The sequence below is a fragment of the Haliaeetus leucocephalus genome, unplaced genomic scaffold, assembly GCF_000737465.1.
Source record: "Haliaeetus leucocephalus isolate CR32 unplaced genomic scaffold, Haliaeetus_leucocephalus-4.0 Scaffold506, whole genome shotgun sequence".
In the NCBI taxonomy this organism is placed as follows: Eukaryota; Metazoa; Chordata; class Aves; order Accipitriformes; family Accipitridae; genus Haliaeetus; species Haliaeetus leucocephalus.
In genome coordinates this window covers 3,658,471-3,681,042 of record NW_010972942.1, presented here as the reverse complement: position 1 = coordinate 3,681,042, position 22,572 = coordinate 3,658,471, and the positions used below count along the sequence as shown (strand labels likewise).

The 22,572-nt window shown below is 37.6% G+C and overlaps 1 protein-coding gene across 2 annotated transcripts in view; it reads right to left on the bottom strand.

Moving 5' to 3' along the window:
* Positions 1–553: 553 nt before the first annotated feature.
* Positions 554–22,572, bottom strand: part of PEX2 (peroxisomal biogenesis factor 2) — a 22,522-nt gene continuing 503 nt past the window's right edge. The window contains exons 1-2 of one of the 2 annotated variants that reach the window (XM_010575867.1): positions 22,365–22,441; positions 554–2,446 (exon numbers count right to left, since the gene is read on the bottom strand). In XM_010575867.1, coding sequence (XP_010574169.1) covers positions 1,513–2,427 — 915 coding nt within the window. In that variant the 5' untranslated portion in view covers positions 2,428–2,446; positions 22,365–22,441 and the 3' untranslated portion in view covers positions 554–1,512. Of the gene's footprint in view, positions 2,447–22,364; positions 22,442–22,572 lie in introns of those variants that run through there. The other variant, XM_010575866.1, reaches the window with a different exon arrangement.

Sequence of the window (22,572 nt, the reverse complement as noted above, 5' to 3'; positions counted from 1 at the left end):
ACCTAGAATTTAAGGCCTTCAAACAAATAGGCTGGTGGGTTGTTTTAATCAGACACTGAAGAATGTAATAAACCATTTCATAAAAGTAGATAAAAGATATTGGATCAGCTGTTACCATACTATTTTTGGGACTGATTATTCATGATAACCAATCAAGAACACAGCCACCATAAAGTAATTTACTCAATTTAACTGTATAAGTTTTTTAAAATTTAAGAGCCAAAAAAGGATGCAATGTATTTTTGTGTTAATGAGATATTTCTGGGTAAGACTTACTGTTAAAAAAAGGACTGCATTTTTTTTTTTAAATATAAGTCTTATAAAACCAGGTCAGAGAATAAATGGATAAAGTGTTAAAACAGGGAATAATAAAAATATTGCAAAGCCAACAGAGAAAGCAAATAGTAATAGTAAAAACCAGGAAGAGTTACCTTTTTTTTTTTTAATGTCTACATGCACATGACTGTGTTTGATCATTTTTCTGTGTGGTAGTGAGCCATTAGTGAGGTTTGGCACCCACTTCAACCACACCAAAAAAAAGAAGAGTGGCAAATCCCAAAGACAGCATCTTGTGAGTAAACAGTTTTCTCCAGTGTCTCTGACTCAGAATAATGTGGGTTACCTTAGGCAGCTGCCACATTCCAATGTATGAACTGCATCCCTCAGCTTTATAGGGAAGAAGTGGGAGGTAGTCACATATACATCACTGAAGATCACAGACATAGAGCTGACTGAGTAAATGAGTTCAGTCATCTCATGAAGGTCTAGAAGGTGCACTGTATTTGCACAGGAAGTGATTTTATCTCCTGTAGGCACATGTTAACTACAGAGTATCTATCTGTCTACCAGATGGATCACTTAAAGCCTATGGTCTATTGATAAGAAAGCAATTCTGAGTAGAGAAAGAGTATGTCCTGTTATGGTGGGTGATTATGATGAAAACTATTAATAATCTGCTCAGATGACAATTCATCTTACACCTTTCCTTTCTGCAGTGGAACATCACACTGGGAACTCAAATTCAAAATACTCAAATTTAAAATTATTCTTTAGGCATGACAAGGATGACTTTCCCACTAAATCCATCTACTAGCTAAGCTGGTAATGGCAGAAGCTTTTACAACAAGCTTGAGAAAATCCACAAAATGGGTAAAAGCTTACTGGACATCTTCTTTATCTTTGAGGGAAGTATATAGCACACAGTTAGGAAGTGGTAGGCTGACAGACTCTAGATCTAAGAAGGAATGACTTGACAAGATAGAGGTACCAAACTGGTATCAAGTAGCCTGACAGAATAGAAGAGCTGGTGAACTCCTTTTTCTTTCCTTCAGAGAGGCAAATTGGCACTGTTACTCATTAAAAAAATAAGACCAGTAAAGACATATGTTACAAAAAATTACAGGGTCTCCAAACGCATCTTTAAGCTTTCTGTTTACAATAATTTCTGAATTTTTCCATTAATCTCTTCAACATAATATTTCATGTATAGTATAAAAACAAAGCAACCTCATATCAGGCATGCAATTCTGTCATTTCAATTTTATATTTCAGTGGCTGAAGACTGTGTACCTCTGACCCACATTTAGGACATGTAAAATATATATCAAATAAACAGTTACTTTTAATACAGTAGTAACAAAAAACATGCAAACAGCCTATGGTATGAGGCATGGTAGGCCATTCCCCACATAGTGAACATTCCTTGCAGTGAGCTGCTAATGTGTTTTCACTATTGGGAAGACCTGCAATAGGCAAACACCAAGAAGAAATTTTAAGTTTTAGTTTCTGTACATTAATAAGTGGTAGCAGATAGATCAGAAATTCAGCAAAACCATGCCATAAGAGCTCCCTGTTCATGTATTCAAATCCTACCTGCCGAACACTTTGTGGCTTGCAAAAAACTGACCTAATTCCTAGAATGCGTTCTGTAAGCGTTGCAAATGTTCCTTTCTGAAGAAAAATCAGAAAATTTAAAAGTCCACAGAGTTTAAGAAGTCCAGCTCCAAAGTTAATATAACTCTTAATTTTGCAGAAAGATTGCAGTTGACGATTGCTAAATAAATCATAACATCTTTCTTCCAACCACCTTCCACCAACAGTGAAAATAAGATACCATAACTTCTGGTGTTTGCTCAGAGGTTGGTATTTCTCTGTCTGAGATAAGTTATTCTTGTAATGAATATTCAGAATAGCCTGTCCCACAGTTGCATTCTTGGAATAGATAGTGAATCTCCATAATACAAGCCATAAAAATGCTTTTACTTCTGGTTCAAAATGAGCCAACACGCCTGGTTTAAATCCATGAAAACAGCTGGTAAACTGGGACCACACTAGTTGTTCCAGGGCTTTGTTTAGTTCAAGAGCATCAAGTTGACTTATTCTGAGCACAGGATTCACACTCTTTTCATTTCCAATGCTGGAGGCCATTTCTTCACAAAACCACTTTCTAGGAATAAACATAAATAGATTTTAGTATAATGGAGCATTTCCTATTTTTATTCCTATTAAAGATAACAAAGTTGTAATATACCAGCAGTAAACAAAAAAATAACAAAAAAGCTGCTTCAGAATGCTGTATTAATACATTATTAATATGCTACAAGTCCTTTCAGGAAGCTTTACACTAACAGTATAAAATTTCATCTCAAAATAAGCTATACTGGACTATTTCTTACAAACAGTAACGTTTGCATTTGCTTATAGAACAGTGTTTAACACCTTCCAGATATTTAGAAAACTCCATAGATTTAACGTTTCACTGTATAAATGTCATGGTTTAACCCCAGCCAGCAACTAAGCACCACGCAGCCGCTCACTCACTCCTCCCCCATTCAGTGGGATGGGGGAGAAAAATTGGGAAAAGAAGTAACACTCATGGGTTGAGATAAGAACCGTTTAATAGAACAGAAAAGAAGAAACTAATAATGATAATGATAACACTAATAAGATGACAACAGTAGTAATAAAAGGATTGGAATGTACAAATGATGCACAGTGCAATCGCTCACCACCAGCCAGTCCCCCAGCGGCAATTACCCACCCCCACCTCCCAGTTCCTATACTAGATGGGACATCCCATGGTATGGAATACCCCGTTGGCCAGTTTGGGTCAGCTGCCCTGGCTCTGTCCTGTGCCAACTTCTTGTGCCCCTCCAGCCTTCTCGCTGGCTGGGCTTCAGAAGCTGAAAAATCCTTGACTGTAGTCTAAACACTACTGAGCAACAACTGAAAACATCAGTGTTATCAACATTCTTCTCATACTGAACTCAAAACATAGCACTGTACCAGCTACTGGGAAGACAATTAACTCTATCCTAGCTGAAACCAGGACAATAAATTTAAGAAAAAGTATTGCTGGGCATAACTGTAATATTCAATTGGACCTTAAACCAGAAGATCAGAAACAAGAATTGTAGAACTATATGGTGTTTTATGGAGAAATAGAGAAAATGAACATACTAACTAAAATCTAGAACAGAACAGTGGGGTGCATAGAAAATAATGCCATATGAATACTTCAGTAGCGGCAGCTGAAAGTAAAATCTGAGAAATAGTAGTGAATTTAAGGATTACATACAGAAAGATATGGATGAAAATTAAGGTGGGAATGATAAAACTTGCTAAATAAATGCAGTGATTTGTTTAGTTTAGAGAAGAATCATTATATGATATTAGAGAAATATTCAGCATTCAGACATAAATTATCATAAAGTACATCACTGAAGCCTGCATATATTTTCTAGAGTCTTTTGACAGGTGTGGGATTGTGGTACTTGTCATATAACACATTTCCTGGCAAGATGATTAATGTATACTCTTCTTGTTCAAGCATTACAGAGAAAAATAAAAATATTTTTTAAAATTGCTTTGTTTAAATGTTATTTTATCTGGAATTCTGTGACTAAGAAAATAAATGCAATAAATTGCAAGAGCAAAATATGGATAACGCCTCGGTAATGCAAAATTGTGGGGTAACTGATTTCTGGTTCCTTTAGTCCACATAAAAAAAACTCAAAGTGATTTAGGAGAAGTGGTATATTTCAGATAGTATGCAACATATTTCACTTTCTAAATCAGATTCTTTGCAGACAAGCAAGGGTTAACAGCCTTCTGGAGAAAGTACAGAAGAAGGTACTGCAAATCCTTATTCGTAAGAGGAAAACCTGCTATAACACAAGACTGCTTTGAATAAAAGATGCTGTATAGGATCCTACATGGGAATGGTTGCTAATGATGCTAAGAATACTAAAAAAAAAGAAAAAAAATCCCTCTAAACCAATAACCGTTTGCTGAAACAGAGTGCACCAAAAGTTTTAAAACCCAGTATAAAACATTATTTGTAGCATTCCTGCTGTTTTCTATACCTGTAATTGGTCATGTCTATAAGGAAAATATCATGGAAACTTAACAGGAAATATGATTTTGTTCTTAATGCATGGTGGACAACAGTAGTTTTCAATTAACTAAGACTGGCTACGTGGCTAGGGCATAAAATAGGTCCACTCAGTTTCTTTAAGCTCTGCCTTCCTCATTAGCAAGCAAAATATGGCTGAAGGCAGTATAAGGCCACCTCCTCTGGGCAAAAAGCTATGGGGTTCATCGCACCAACCTGCACTGGCCTGACAGGCCAGTACATAAGGGTATACAAAGGCAGTATGCCCAAGCCTGTCTCACTCACACTTCTGCCTTTTCTGTAGTAAGCACCAAAGCACAGGAAGTGTGGTTGGAAAGCACTATCCCCTATCATCCCAATAACTTACCTCCTCTGCCTTGTGATCAAAGGGTCAATTCAACCCTTACTGGATCTTGCTGTATCACTTCAAAAACTCCAGCTCCAATGACTATCCACCCTCCTACCCCTCATCTTCTCATCCCACTACCATTTTAGGAACGACAGCCTCTGATAACCATCTGCTCTGGAACCTGTCACTGGTGTAGTGCTATTCACTCGTAACCCCTAAAAGTCTAGTGTTTTCTTCACTTCTGGTAACACCTCAGTCCCTTCTACTCATTTCACTCCATTCTACTCATTTTAGTTACCCTCCTACTTGTGTTCTATACAACTCCCAATACACATAAATCCCCTTTCAAAATCCTAAAGTTATTTGAAAGGGACATCTTACCAAACAGCTTCCTTGATCCATCTACTAAAACCGTTTTACAATATCTTTTCCAGCTGTCTTCCATTATCCCAAGTGCTATGAGAAATTGCTGTTGGAGTTTTCTCATAAATAAGGTAGGCTAAATCTGTGCAGACTTTCCCCCCCGCCCCCACCCAGTATAGCCAGATTATCTTAAGAAACCTCAGCAAGTGAGGAAAGGGGCATCAGGAACCTTCTGAAGTTCAAGGAAAATCTGTCAAATACACATGATTATGACTGATCATGAAATACGCAAGAAAACCCATGGATTACTATAGGCTGGGAGCTGACTGACTGCATAGCTGCTTTGCAAAAAAGGACTTGGGCATTCTGGCAGGCAGCAAGCTGAACCCAAGTCACCAGTGCATCCTTGTGGCAATAACGCTTACTGGAGTGCCTTAGCACACATATAGCTAGCAGACTGAAGGATGTGCTTATCCCCTCTACTTGGCATTGGTGAGTCTGCACCTGGGACACTACATCCAGTTTTGCCTCTTTTCTATCAATAGTACAAAAGAAATGTCAACAAACTGAAAAGAGTCCAGCCACTAATACCATTAGGGAGCCCCAACATCTGATATATGAGGAGAGCTTGAAGGAACTCAGACTGTTCAACTTGAAGAAAAGGCAGCTAAGAAGCGATCTAATAGTAATCTTCCACTACCTAAAGGTTACAGAGAAGATTAAGTCAAACCTTTCCGTAAGATTCAGTGAAAGAGAGAGGCAACTGGTAAGTTGCTACATGAGAAATTCCAATTGGACATAAGGAAACTGGAAGTTTATCTACAGGGACTGTGAAATCTCCATCCCTGGAGATTCTTAAACTTGACCAAACAATGCCCTAAGCTACCTGTTCTAGCATTGAATTTATCCCTAGTCTTCACAGGAGGATGGGCTAGATGTCGTAAAGATCTTCCCCAGAACTTGATCTTCCCAAAAATTTGTGCATGCCTCACTGTAAAATCTAATTGATTTGTGACAATACGCATTTTTTTCATATCCATGATCCTTTACAGAACTTTACTTGAAGGAAGTAACTTCAGTGAATCTGTCAGTGTGGGTTGGAACTTTGTACACAGAAAATGGGAACCGCTTTTGAACCAACAAGTCCAACCACTGTTTGTTAACCTTTGAAATCCTGCAAAATCCAACAAGTCTCCTTTTAAAAAAATTAGAATCAACACCATATATAGCTTAACTGTGACATATTTAATGTCTCTTCCTGAATTACCAACTAGCAGATTGATTCAACTTTGAAGTCACTTTTATACAAACTATATGGAAAAAAAACAGTATCAGCCAAAAACATAAGCAACTAATAATAAAGATGTACTCCTTTAAAATCTTTTAAATTATGCTTGTAATATTCCTACGTAAGCAAAGCTTTTTTTCTGATGAACACTTAGGTAAGCATTCTCAATTTAAGCAATAAAACTGGGCATTTTTCTGAAGTTCTTTGTTGCTAAGATCACTGAAAGTTTGCCATAGGCTATGGCTGTTAACTAGACCCTGCAAGTTACTTGAAGATTATATCCATATAGCTTTGATTTTAACGTGTAAGCACATTTCAGTGTGTTTACTGTTACCTTACTGTAAGCTGAAGTGTTCTGCTAAACACTATGCTTACTTCCAAACTGATTTAAGGTTTTACTGCACTTATAGGGTAGATACTTACTTCCCACAGACAAACATTACAAGGAAAAGTTTGAAAACTGTATTTTCCTATGAAAAATGTCTGCAAATGTCCTAATGATCTAGATAACAGCAACTGTTTCTTTGAGAGAAGAGACCTAAATTCTAATGTCTATTTTGCTATAGTAGGGAATTGTCATTATATTGTCTGTCCATGGTGTCCATTTTTTTTCAGGTGCCAATAAATAAAGAATAAATAAATTATAATAAATTAAGTTTTCCCTTTTAAAATTACTTCCTCTATACAAAATCCTTTCAGAAATTTGTTAGATTTTTCAGCTTGTACTATTTTCACAAATTGTGGTCCTAGAGTAGGAATAAATGAGAAATATTCTGGTTTAAAACTACGTAATAAACACAGCCTGTAAGTGTCAAGACATTTAACTTGTACTTTTTAGCATTATTTTTGCATTCCATAGTCTGCTGAGCTACACAGACTATAAAGAGAATGCTGGTTTTCCTCCATGTTTCTGCATTAAATTGTATTTGTCATGTCCTTACTGTTTTAAGTCTCTTACTTGGTCTAATTTAATTTTTTTTAAAACTTAAGAACTCAGAATTGTAGACCCAGTAATGAGACAAATATCAACGCTCAGTTAAGGATGCCATCAGGCTTAGCTTATGTGATCAGAATTGAACAGTCAAAAATCAGGTGAAGATACATAATAAACTCTACATGCGATTAACTTGTTACATAAATACACTTTAAGGCAGAACACTAAAGACTACTACTTGAAAGGTTCTCCCCTGATTTTACACTGTCACAGATATTGCATATAAAAAAAAATGCCTCCCAGAAAAAACAAAAGCACAGAACATTTCTTTCTTAAATAACCTATAGTTTGCCTGTTGATTTTTTTGTTTGGTTTTTTAAAAGTAAACAAATGAACAATCCTGCTTCTACAGCACACTGTGCAACAAAAAAAATAATTATCATGTATCACCAGGGAAAGAGGAATTTCTTCTGATACATGTTAGTGCTGTTATTGAGCATTGTACAAATTATGAATGAATATATTTTATTTGGAAACATGTTATTGACAGAAATCTATCAATAGTAATGTGAGTATTGTCAACAGCCTGTCAATATTAATGTAATTATGATTAAGGGGATAACATGGATTTTAGCTATAATACCAAGTAACATCTCCTGCATTGCTGCTATCAATATAAGCATTATTATTGACCTGTTCTGGGACTATCACTATGAGATGTATTACCATCAGGCATATTTGTCAATTCATTCTGCCCACAAAAATTCTACATTTAAATTTACAGGTCTGTAAACTTTGCCTGCAGAAATATACAAATCCAAGTAACCTCCAGGGTGCCATTTTTTCCACAGGACTATTCCACTGTGGATGAGTAATCAAGGGGTTTCTACTGTCTCAGTGCTACTGCAATTCCCTGCTTTTCTAGCATAATCATTAGAAGATAGACATATATTATATGCAGAAGCTTCAAAATATTTTTAAGTATGATGTGTCAAAACACTTTTTGGGAACCCAAATAAAAATATATTTTATTAAGTAAGAAATGAACTTTGTTCCTTACTGCTCTAACTTAAAATTGCATTTAGGATGCAAGAAGTAGAACACCTATTCACTTCACAGAGTTCATGATTTAACTATTTTAGATAATCTTTTCTGTGCAGCCAAAACACGTAGTCTGAGCACTGTACTTATGCAGAGATGGAATGGACTGCAAGAGACTACCTAATCCTACCTCAGCATGAACACAGGCTCAAGAATATCTTGACAGATATTTAACTACCAAGAAAGCTGATTCTACACCAGGTAGTTTGTTCCAGTGTTTCATCACCCTTATAATTACAAAGAATCTTTTTCTCATATTCAATCTAAAGCATCCTTATTACAAATAAACATGGTCTTCATTCCACAAGAGAAAACAACAACAAAGGAGAAGAATTTCCAGTTTGCATCTTCTCAAGAGGAAAAAGCAGCGAGGCCTGTGAGGGGACCAACTACATATAGAAGATTTGCCAAAGTAGACAATGTCCTCTTTCCTACAACATGCCTGGTATGATCCTCCAGAAAAAAAGCCCTACTTTTGTCAAGCAGCACAGTTAGTATTTACCCTGAGGTCTACTATATCGTCAGATCTTTTTCTGTCATTTTTCTCTCCGAATAGTTATTTCCTGTTTAGTATTCATGTATTTGAGTTTTTCCTCTTAAATGCAGTGCTTCATACTTGCCTGCACTGCTTTTCATCTTGTTGATTTCACAGATTCTCTCCACATTCATCAAAAGTATTTTGGATTCAGATCTTATGTTCAAAACAAAGAAAACAAAAACAAAAAAACCCACCAAAAACCAGTAAAACTTTCAATCCCTCTCCCACTTAGTATCATCAGTAACTTTTCTAAGTGTGTGTGTTCTCTTCAATCAGCCAACTCATTAATGCCTTTTCATCTTGACAGGGTACTATAGATAATTACTCTGTAAAGGCAATTTTTCAACTTGATGCTGATAATATCAGCATCTAATGGAGATAGTATTGATATAATGTTTCCTTAGCTTGCTTATGTAGGGAAAAAGACTTTATTAAAAGCTAGCTGTATTTACCTAAAGTTTTCCTCTTACTTACTAAGTTTGCCATCCTTTCTAAGAGGAGAAACAGACAGGTTTCTTACGAACAGGTCATGTCAAATCATACCGGCTGTTTTACAATCTCTCTTCTGCACATTTTTAGATACAAATTAATTGCTAAACTATTTACTCCTGAATCTTTATTTGGAATTGAAACTGACAGGTTCAATAATTCTCTTAACAGAAGAATAAAGAGACACAAACACACACACACAAACCCATTTCGCTGGCTATTTTCACCCTCTGGGACATTAAATAAAATAAATGCATGCATAAATAAATTAATAAATATATAAAATCAGTGGTGCCTAATTCCTCAATCATTCTAGGATGAATTTTATTAGGATTTGCCACTTGAGCACATCTATATTAAGATTCCTTAGGCTATTCTTTCTGTGCTTTGGCTCCACTCTTATTTTTTGTCTAAGATTAATTTTATGAAAGTAGCAGGTCACAATATATCTCTTTAAGTATGAAGTAAATACATTCATCACTAATCATGTTGCAATATTTTTGCCTGGACAACTCTTCTCATTTCCAGGCCACTGAAGAACTCCTGATATATTAAGTCTCTTTAACATTCATTATTATTTTAGTTTATTGTTATAAACTATCCCTACACAAAAAAATAACAGGACATACATTAAAGATAGCCATTTTTTAGCCTTTTCAACAGACTAGATTCTGCCAAGTCCCAGCATTCAGACCCATGGCCCAGGCAGGGGGAAGTACTATGTGGTGGGCATGCTAGGAATCATACCCTCTCTGGAGAGAATATCACTAACACACAGTTCCTCTTTTCTTCAGGAGCTACAATGCGTTTGGTATTGTGCATTCAGTGTTGTCGTACTGGGTGTGAGAGAGAGCACAAGGCGTACCTGTAGTCTACTATTCCTCCTTTTATGTTCACAAAATTAAGATATCAACAGATAGCAAAGAAAACTATCTTTCCACCCACAAGAATGTGGAGCTTTTTTTTTTTTTTTTTTAGTGTGAAGTGGGATTTTTTTGAGTTGGCTTTGTGTTTTTTGGTTTGTTTGGGGTTTTTTTTGGTGAAACGTATTCCATTTAACTGTTCTTTTCAGTTATTCTCAATAGCAGAGGATATTTAGATGTCAATTTGAAATCAATAAACTTTAAAGATGAGAAATCAAATTATATGTATCCAATTAATTTTAAAATCTTCCTTTACATCAACTCTCATAATAAAACACAGAACCTGGACCCCGGCTGCTCAGAGCCTCATGTCTTACCATTAATTCTCATCTCTTTCTTGCTCATCAAGTGTAGAGAGAAATATCCTCAGATCAAAGTCTAATTGGGAGCCCCAACTGTGTTGTCTCTTAATCACTGTAAAATTAACTTATCACTATATCATTACCTCAAATAACCTTACAAAAGATTGGTTTTGTATTACTGTCTGGATTTCTATATACTTCAGCTAAATACCTATCATTTTGTAAAGAACATAAACTGATTCTTTTACCATTTGGAATAACTACTAACACTAATTGAAAAACCAGTAATACACTGCCATCACAGAAAATATTATTTATTTCTTATATTCCTGGGAGGCAGGACTATTTCTCAAAATAGACAAAGTAAAGGAAAACACTGAATGACTGACTGTGTAACAAATCAATCCCATAGATGAAATTAAGATTTTCACCAAGGAGAATGAGTAAGCAACTAGCAACAAATCCCAGAATCCTAAATGCTACAGTTACATTTGATGTCTGAAGACTAAGAACAAGACACAAATACATTCAAATCACAGGTTACTTTTCCAACTTTAACTCAGTAAACTTAGATTTCATAAAATGGGATACAAGAGATCAGCCACTGCTGAATGCCTGGAGCCAGCAAGAGAACATAACGATAGCTCATTGATTCATCTTCCATAAACTACCTGCCAGAGTCAAAATATTAGGGCTTCAAGTTACAAAATCAAAACCAGCTCTGAAGAGCCAGAATTGATACAACAGTAATGAAGAGCAGTGGGAAAGTGCTGCACTGTTAGAAGCTGTACATCAGTCATTTCTGTCAGTATTTGATGGAAACTGAAAATCCCGCATCAGTGCAATACATTCTCTCAACGAATTCTAGCAGCCAAGACTATTACTGGCCACTGTTAAAGATACTCTGAATGCTAAAAGCTCCCACTGACTTCAGAAGAATTTGTGATCAGTCAGCACTCTTAAAAGACAGATTATTAGATGCAAACAACTAGATCCAATAGACTAATTACTGCATAACTACTATTTAAAATACTACCTTTTAAAATTTGTGATGTTAAATTTAAGGCTACAAAAGCTCAAAGTACATTTGTATTCCCCATAGCATAAAAGCCAGAGATACCATAATCCTACCAACTTTTTTTGATATGGCCCTAATTTTCATTTATTAGAATGAATAAGAAGATAAGCATGTAAAAAGTCATATGTTCAATCACCATTCTTCTTTATCGCATATCCCATTCTACTTCTTCCCTCATCTTGTTTCCTCCTTTTGGCATCCCTCTCCTTAGTATGGCAAATTGCAAACTCATCCCTAAAGGGATGTGTCAATTCTGCTTGTAAATTCCCATTCTCTGCTATACTAAATGAAATCTAGCTGCTGTTCCTTTTAATTAAATCAGTGCTAAAAACCCAAATGCTTAACAAAACAAAGCTGCGTTGTAACTTCAGGCTTTCCAAAAAACATGGTTCAAAAAAACCCTTGAACACTAAGATAAAGAGTCAAAATATATGCCCGAAACACAATATTGACTCTTTTTCTTAGGAATTAGGTAATGGCAATTATCTGGAGAAGTGCCTTACATTTACTGTTTCTGAATCAAAATGGAGTAGTTCAGCAGAGTTGTGACTGTGATGTTTAACCAGGAAGGAACAGCCCATTGCAAGGAAGGGGCAACATCTCTGACTAAACCAGTATCAGGAGGTGTAAGAGCATGGGAAAGATAAGGATCCCTTGTGTTACAAATGTAGGTCTCAAATGTTGATGACAGCATCAGCAGATGACAGGGAGACCCTTGCATTTCAAAAGATTTTAATTATGATGAGGATACGAGGTTCTGGTATAAGGATGGATAACTGAAAGTTCTATTGCATTGCACATGTAAAAGTGAAAAGGATGTAAAGCTTAGTACCTATGCCATCCTTTGTGTAAAGGTGAAACATCACATGGTGGCAGAAGTATGCAGCTCCATTTCAGAATGGTTCAAAGGCAGAACATGAATGCACAGTTGTGAGCACACTGTAGGCAGTTATAACTCTTCATTTGCTGGTTACTGGTACTTGCCTGAAAAGTTAGCCTTATGCCTTGTGACATATACAATACCTGCTTTTCACTGTTGTAAGGGCACTGTACCTCACATAGCCATATTTGTCAAGCACAGCATCAATCCCAATTTTATGCGTCTTTTCCATGCCCCTCCTTACCTTTCTTCCATTCGGAACTACCTAAAAAAAGTCACCTAACTTAAATTCCCATTTCACAGCTCTGTGTTTCTGTTCTGCTCCTACATGTCTGATCCATATGAATGGATCACTAGATAGGTATGGAGATGCCAGGATAAAGATTAAGAAGATATGTAGAAAGCATTCAGAAGCAATGCCTGTTCTATATACTCTGATACAATTTACCACAGATGACAGAACCCTGAAATTTTGCATTAAACACCTTACGCTCATAACTTGTGAAACACAGTCATTGTGCAGATTTTATTCCAACTTTCTTCCTTTTTACATACATATGCATACCAACTGCAGAGTCATGAATATTCAGTGATATGCAAGTGTAATACTGCTGATCCAAGTCCTGCACTGCAGGAACATAAAGTCCTTTAACCTTTTATTAGAAACACTTACTAGATGAGAAAGGTAAAATCTGTCCTAAACGCATAGCTAACTCATAATTAATCTCTGTCCGCATCTGTACCAAAAGTAGGACTGTATGTAAAAACAACATTGTTACAGACTGTATATATTCATATGTTAGAGCCAAGAAGGCCCTGCACCAATAAAAAGACAAGCCTGTTCACTGTCAGTTTTAAGTTTTAGCCTTGTATTATATGGCATAACTTACAAATAATTGTATCTAATTATAATCAAGAACTCTGAACTGGTGGAAGGATAAAGAACAGTACTTTACCTGACTCATATGTCTCATTTCTTAGGCTTGTGTTCTACAGAAACATAAGCTGATGTAATTTCTGACAGCTACGGTCACTCCCTCCCATCTTCCTTCAACTGTGTATTGCCACCTTTCCTCACAGACTAGTGCCAACACTCATTTGACCCTCTACTGAACTGTTCTTGCATGTTAAAATGGCAGAAGACAGACCTGTTTACATTTGTTTTTCTGCAGATTTAGTACACAATCAGGTCACCACAACATCAGGTAAGACATGTGCAGTACCAGTAAGAAGAGCATCAGGGCCAGGAAAAAAAGGTAGTCATGAAACTGGCTGCCTTTGCATCTCAGCATCATACTCTCATATCTGCCATGAGACAATAGCAAGATAGAAAACCAAGCCTTTCATTTGACTAGAACTGTTCTTATGGTCTTCAAACCCAACATGCTGAATGTGCAAGGATAACACTACAACACTGTAAATACAAATAATGAAACTTTTTGCTGTCTTTCAAAAATGAAAAGAAAGAAAAAGAATAATTATTTCTACAAGTTCATCGTAGGACTCATGCAGACTTGCAGGTGAGAGGCTATTCTGTTTAAATAAGTAACACTATGCAATTCCTCCCCACTCTTACGTTTTTGATATGATTGTACTTTGAAATGTTTGGCATACACAGTGACTAATAGGGATGCTGGGAAAATTAGATGTGCTCAGTGTCCCCAAATCTTGACAGTTTTATTACTTGGTAATTATGGTAACTTTAAGCACACAAGGGAAGACTGATATGCTTTCACCACACTCTCTTCAATCCTATAACTTCATTAGCATTTTAGAATCCACTGGCACAGCTGCACACACATATTACAAGTAACAGTTTAGAAGAGGGATAATAATTTCCTTACTAGGCAGCCTGAGCTGTACACTGTGACAGCTTCTACAAACCCTCTGCAATTCCAACGTGAATTCCCCTTCATGATTTAGTTATGCCCCACAGTGTCATGGTCCTACATTAACTTCCTTTCCACGAAAAGTTCCTTTCTCCTTGCCAGCCCCCTCCTGTGATATCTTCTGTCAGCTCCTCTGCTTATAGAATTAATAATATTGTTTTTGAATATTATTTTTTAAAGTATTTTTCAAGTTTTCTTAGAATTTAAATTCAGATTATTTTCCTTCTTTTCCAACCCCACTGCCAATATTAACAAAAATGGAGACAGTGGAAATAAGCAGTGGCAGAGACAGCATTTTTAGAGAGGTTGTTCCCAAGCAGCTACTGATACAAACACAATGAATATTAGGAGTGATTCAACTTACTTCTAAAGGCCAAAAACCTCCACAGGTCCTCTCTCGCAGGGAAAGAAGGAAGTACCCAGACCCAGTCAGGGTCAACCTTGAATCAAGAGTTGCACCATTGCCATAATTGCTCTCTTCCTATATCATGTATTTGTCATCTTTTTCCTTCATCTCACAATTTTTTTCTTTCTTTTAATTTTTAACCCTTTCTACCTCTGAAAAAGCTGCATTTAGTTTCCTTTTGAAAACAGTCTGAAATAGTCTTAGACTTCCAAATTTCTTGCATTCCACCTCCAAACCAAAAAACCCTACCACCATCTCCACAAGGCACATTACAAAGAGATAGCATCCTTTCTGTTCTCCTTCTCCTGAAGGTTTTTGTAAAGTTTAGATGTGAAATGACAATGCTTGTAGATGTAGGTCAGATGCATGGCCACAGGGACCATTTAGCTCATCTGAGAAACTGCAGGACAGAGAGCCTGTTACCTTCTCTGTCCACGTACAGCACAATCTGACTCATGAGCCTGCAGCTTTTTAGCAGAACACACTTTTTTTTTTTTTTATTTTATTCACTGCTTCTAACTTTACTACTTGGATAGTACAGGGAGTGCTGTGGAATAGCTGGTGTTGAGAGCATACTAGTTAGTTAAACTGAGAGTTGTAGCATCATACCCTTTCTCTTCCTCCCTTTACTGGTCTATGTGAAAAAGTATATACTCTATTAGGTCTCAAAAGGGGGGGGGGGGGGAAGCAACCCTATCCACACCCCCCTCCAAAAAAAACCCCAACAAGAAAACCCCCCAAACAGCATAAGCAGCCTGCTTAAAAACACCATACTGAAGTAACCTTCTGCTGCAGTCCAAGAGATGTAACAAGTTGTAGGGCCTGTGATCATCAACTGCAGCAGCAATACAGTGAGTTTGAGTCTATTCACATTTTTAGTAATACACAACTTACCCGCATTTAGGTTGGAAGTTTAAATTTGCTCTCTGCATGCTCTAAAACACTGCGTGAATTCAGATGTTCCTGGAAAGTTAACATCTGGAAACCAGACCTTGCTAGGGAGAAATTTACATTAGGGTATTCTAGTGAAAGACTTATTTTAATTGACAAAATTATCATCTTCTAACTGCATACATTACATACAAATGCAAATACAGCCTTTTCATATTTTATATTTTATGAGTTGTTCAGTTTAGTATATACTAAACATATGTATAAGGCTAATACATTTGTAGAGAGTTAAGTGTACTTATGATATGAAGGCCCAACAGACACTTCACAATATTTATAGAATAGAGTTGGTTGGGATTTAAAGAAAAATATGCCTCTCTACGCTTGCTGGCAAAGGGGTCTTTTTTTGCAGTAATTCTAAAGTAGTACAGAGCAGCTTCCCCCTCTTGAGTTTCCCAAAGTATGTGTGTGAAAGTCCACTGCTGGGTTGCCAAATACTGCTTGTGTATTTGCTGCAAGCTGAGGGGGAAAAAAAAAAAAAAAAAAGGAAGAAAAGGAGAACATTTCAGAGTTGACTGTTACCCCCTCCATTTTTATTTTTTATAAATGTGGTAACAGGAGCAAGCAGAAAGGGATCAGTGTGTTTATTGTAAGCTTATAAAGTCCAACCCCCACTTGCTCAAGCAGGGCTATCTGGAGCCAGCTGCCCAGGACCATGTCCAGATGGCTTTTGAGTATCTCCAAGGAGGGAGACTCCACAGCCTCTCTGGGCAACCTGTGCCAGTGCTCGGTCACCCCCACAGTGAAAAAGTGTTTCCTGATGTTCAGACAGAGCTTCCTGCGTTTGTGTGGGCCCACTGCCTCTGTTCCTGTCACTTTGCACCACTGAAAAGAACCTGGCTCCGCCCTCTTTACACCTTCCTTTCAGGTATTTATAGCCATTGATAAGACCACCCTGAGCCATCGCTTCTCCAGGCTGAACAGTCCCAGCTCTCTCAGCCTTTCCTCAAAGGTGTCATGCTTCAGTTCCTTTATCAACTTTGTGGCCCTTCATTGGGCTCTCCAGTATGTCCAGGCCTCACCTATACTGGGGAGCCCAGAACTGGACACAGTACTCCAGACATGGCCTCACCACTGCTGAGGAGAGGGAGAGGGTCCTCGACCACCTCCCTTGATCTGCTGGCAACACTCCTCCTAATGCAGTCCAGGATACCATTGGCCTTCTTCACCACAAGGGCACATTGCTGGCTCATTTTGAACTTGGTGTCCACCAGGACCCCCAGGGACTTTTCTCTAAAGTTCCTTTCCAGATGGATGCCACCCAGCAGACACCAAGGCATGGGACTGATCCTCCCCAGGTGCAGGACTTTGCACTTTCTCTTCTTGAACTTCATGAGGTTCCTGTCAGCCCATTTCTCCAGGCTGTCAGGGTCCCTCTGGATGGCAGCACAACCCTCTGACCTATCAGCTACTCTTCCCAGTTTTGCGTCATCAGCAGACTTGCTGAGGGTGCGCTCTGCCCCATCATCCAGATCATTAATAAAGATGTTAAATGGGATCAGACTCCATATTGACCCCTGGGGTACACCACTAGTTACTAGCCTCCAACTAGACTTTGCACCATTGATCACCACCCCTGGGCTCAACTGTTCAGCAAGTTTTATATTGACCTCACTGTCTGCTCACCCAGCCCATACTTCATCAGCTTCTCTATGAGGATGTCACAGGAGACAGTGTTGAAAGCCTTACTGAAACAATTATCTACTGCCCTCCCCTCATCTACCAAGCCAGTCATTTCATCGTAGAAAGTTACCAGGTTGGTCAAGAATGACTTCCCCTTGGTGAATCCATGTTGACTACTCCTGATCACTTTCTTGTCTTTAATGTGTCTGGAAATTGTTTCCAGGATTAGCTGCTCCATCACCTTCCATCCTTCTTGGGGATCAAGGTGAGGTGATCAGCCTGTAGTTCCCTGGGTGGTACTTCTTGCCCTTTTGAAGTTAGGAGTGACATTGGCTTTCCTCCAGTCTTCAGGCACTTCTCCCAGTCTCCATGATCAATCAAGTATTATCAAGAGCATCCTCACAGTGATATCAGCCAGCTCCCTCAGCACTCACGGGTGCATCCCATCAGTGCCCAGAGCCTTATATATGTCCAGTTTACTTAAATATTCTCTGACCTAAATCTCTTCCACCAAGCATACATCTTCCCTGCTCCAGACTTTCTCCTGGGTTCTACAATTCCTGAAGGTCTTTGCTAGTAGAGAAGGAGGTGAAGAATGCCTTCAGCACCTCAGCCTTTTCCACGTCCCGCATCACCAGAGCCCCTGTCTCATTCAGCAGTGATCTCACATTTTCCCTAGTCATCCTTCTGCTACTGATGTATTTACAGAAGCACTTCTTTTTGCCTTTGACATCCCTCACCAGGTTCAAGTCTAGGCAGGCTTTGACTTTCCTAATCACATCTCTGCATGGCTAGACACTGCCTTCATACTCCTCCCAGGTTACCTGTCCCTGCTTCTGCATGCTTCCTTTTTATGTCTGAGTTTTGTGATGAGCTCCTTGTTCATCCATGCAGGACTGCTGGCATTTTTGCCTGACTTCCTACTCGCTGGGCTGGACTGCTCTTGAGCTCTGAGGAGGTGATCCTTGAATATCAACCAGCTTTCCTGCACCTCTCCAGGGCCTCATCACATAGGATTCTTCCAAGCAGATCGCTGAAGAGACCAGAGTCTGTTCTCCTGAAGTCCAAGGCAATGATCTTGCTTTCTAATACCTAAACCAGGCTTTCAGAGAAAGCAGGCACTAATATCAGTAACTGACTAAGAAATAATTAAATTAGTTTCTACCAGGGACCGTATAGCTTAAAGGAGACATGCGCTAAACTGGAACAAACAAACATGCTGAACTTCTTTTTTAAAAAAGTATTACCTTGAGAATCTTCAAAAAAACTCTCTGCCCCAAAAATCATTAAATACCTAAAAAGCTTTAGAAGTCAGATATTAAAAATAAAGTAATATAATATATCTTATTCTCAGTTAGACTGATGTTAATCCAGAATGAGCTTATTGGTAATATATGAAGAACATTTCTTATTAAATACAGAGCTATCTTTCAATTCAAAAGCTTATTCATGTTCGTTTCTTCTTATTATTTTTCTTCTTCTTCTTAGAGCACACCATGCTTACAAACTAATTTACTGAAGTTGGTTGGTTTTGCTTTGTTTTTTTTGGCGTTTTTTTTGTTTTGTTTTTTTTTTTTTTAGAGTAGGTCATTACAACCAGTACAGAAATACAGCACATAGGTAATAAGGTACTTACATTATAACCTCAAATTGTTGACTGATTTGTTTACTGTTTAAGTTACTGCTAGTTTTTCTGCAGACATCTGTTCATCTCCTCCCTGCTTTCTTTCCCCCTACCCTGAACCTCATAGCTTTGAAATGACTTTCATATGTTTAAAAAAATAGGAAAAGGAAAGACATTCTCACTCTCACCCATTCTGAATATGTAATTAAATGGGTTTTTTTTCCCTGAAAGACCATGTGCTTCATTGCTATATTCAGATATATGTTAATAATTCAGACATCACTCCCTACCCCTTGATTATTTACAACTTGAAGACTCATTCATTTTACAATATACTTTTTTGTATTGATAGTATATAGTCATAAACTTGTTTCCTTCCTTCCCAAATATTCTCTGGGTAGCAGTCTTTAGCAATTTTCAGAAATGCCACTTTTAAAGACTATAAAAGATTAAACACAGGAGAAGATCAAATTACTTTCTTGACTTGCACAACAGCATTTGATGTCAAAGCACAAATGGAGGTCCTTGGATTAGCAACAGTGTCACAAACTATCAGAGTATAGAAATTACCTTTCCCATTCTACTCCATGAAGGGTCTAACGAAGTCTTTATATACTATCAATACTTGTTTGCAAGTTTTAATTGAGTTTTATTTAGTCCATCACAAGAACATTTGCTTCCTACATGTCCTGAATCACAGTGAGCATCAAAACCTTTCTGTGAGTCGCTACCTTCTCTAATAAAAGAAATTATACCTACAGTCTTGAGGTGGGGGAAAATGAAATAATCTAATAGGAGACAAACACAAAGAGCTCTCAAACAAAAAAATTCCCTTCCAAATCTAAACACCCTCCTTGCACAAAACAGACATTCCATATACCTAGCTTAATCCTTAATCATCCACCAACATGAACTGGGGCACACCATTCCAGCTACCTGTCAGTCTTTTAATCAGCGGGTGGATTCATAATGCATCTGAAGGTCCATTACCTGAAAATTAAACTTTTAAAAAATAAATTTAGAGGATGATATTTTATATGCTTGTACTGCTGTACTAAGAGTTCTAAGGGTAGCCATGAGAGACTTAAGCATGAGCTGATTCAGATACATGTAAGTTCACCAGTATTACTTTACAGTTTTTAACATTTCTAACATAAGTAAAAGATACTTTGCCATTCATGCAGAGCAATGTCTAATTTATAATTGTTTACTCAATTATAGCATCATTAGAAGTTTAACTAAAGCTTTAACGGGAACTGATCTTCTTCATTTGGTGAAAAGGATGATCTCAACAAATAAAAAAAACACAAGTCTGAACCAAGGCAGGCCTAGAAGTTAAAAGGACTTACAAATAGAGGAAAAACTAAGCAAAGAGTTATTTCAGCTGCCTTGGTCCCAGATTATGCAATTTCATTATGCTCTGTACTCAATAAACATACTCAATTCTTACTTTAAAACCTGTAAATACATATAACATTGGGTTTTTAAAAATATATATAGATGTATAAATTGTCACTTATTAAAAATACCCAAACACCCTGCCTCTTTCAGCCTCTCACAATACAACTCAGATAAGTAGCCAAGAAGAGGATGTAAATATAAGATCCTTGCAAACCTTCACAGACAACAGCTTTAAATGTATTCCACTTTCCAATTCACTGACTCTACTCAGTAATTAAAGCATAAATGAATAAGCTATTAAAATATTAAGAGTTTTAAAAATAAAAAAAATAATAACGCTGCTTTCTGAAGAATATGTGTGCACAGGCAGACACAAACTTCTGACAATTTTTAGCAATGAAAGTAATATCTGATTTACCCAAAAGACAAGTTATTTTCAAAACATCACTGCAGTGTATAGGATAGCAAAATATTAGAAGGATTTTTTTTTTTCCAGAAAACTGAAGTTAGTTTGAACTAGCCTATTCATGGTGTAATCTCTCATGCACAGCACTATTTTTTCTCCACATACATCACTAAAGATACAAGTGGTGAGCTATTCTCTCCAAAGAACGAGTTTGTGGAGAATATAGCTTTTTAACTCCAAAAAAGTATCCTTACTAGCAACTAGTGCTAGAGCACTAGCAACCACAGTAGGTGTTCCCATACTGACGTGATCATCTATCTCCACAGTAAATTCCAGAAAAATTAAAATATAAGTATCAAATCCCTCCAATACTCTTGATTATATGCCCTACTGGTCTATTCCATTTCTACTAAAAGGAATGAAAAAAGCCTTTTTAACAAGTTAATTTATACATCTCATAGGTGTGAAGTTATCCCTCTAACTCCAGAGCAAGTAACTGAAATTGATGACTTCATGCAGTATGAACAAACTTAAAAAAAAAAAAAAAAAAGCGACTTGTTACTCCCCTTAATAGTTTATTTGCTAATCTAGTTCATGTCCCAGCAATGACACCTTCAGCTGTTTTCCTACTACTCTAATTCACATCCCAGCAATGACACTTTCAGCTGTTTTCCTACTAATCACTTCATTAGATAAACTAGTGATAATGGACAGCCAGGAAGTGAAAACCAAACTGCTGATTAGTAGAAACTGAAGCATAAAGAAGTAAAAAAGTTTGTAGAAGAAAGCACTGATAAAATAGATCTTCATAAAGGATAAAAATAGTATTAGTCTTGAAGTGAAAACTTTATCAGTGACTGTTGCTGAACTGCATATTAATGACGACTCCAAAGAAGTTAGACAAGAATTCACTAACTTCCAGTAAAATCAAACAAATGGCTAAATATTTCTGAATCAGATTTTACTATAAACTGGCCATACTTCATCTTTGACCATGGTGAATACTTCCCTCTCACTGACAGGTGAAATACACTTAGGGATTGGAAGTAACATACAGTGCTGTGGTTTTCAGTATGGACTATTATCATAACTGGAATTCATCCCTCTGCCAAAACACATTGCCCATTCAAACTAAATCCACATTAATTTTGTGGCACGCTAACGGTTTGTTATTTACACTTACAGGCTGCACAAAACTGAATTAACAGAAAGTGGAAAGAAGCCAGTCACCTTTAGCAGGCAGTACCTGTAGGAAGCCTTGTCGCCTATAGCAGGCAGTCACAGGAAAGACCTCTGGAGGTCTGTAAATGGTTCGCTCCCTCAGCTGGCATCAGAATAACCATTCAGAGTAACATATGCCTCTGCCTGAAAATTATGCCCTTTCCTCTCCACAGAGCACGCGTTACCAGGCTCCGTCCTTTCTCACCTTCCACCCTGGGCCTAGCTGGAAACCTGGCAGTCTCTTTGCATACCGAGGCACGCCACAGGAGAAGAGAACGGCAGCGGGACTCACGGCGCTGAGGCGCCCGGAGGGAGCATGAGGCGAAACACAAGCTGTTTTTTTTTTTTTTACAAGCAGGGCCTGGAGGAGCGCCCGGGGCTGCCCCAGAGGGGCTGCCCCGCCGGCCCTGCGG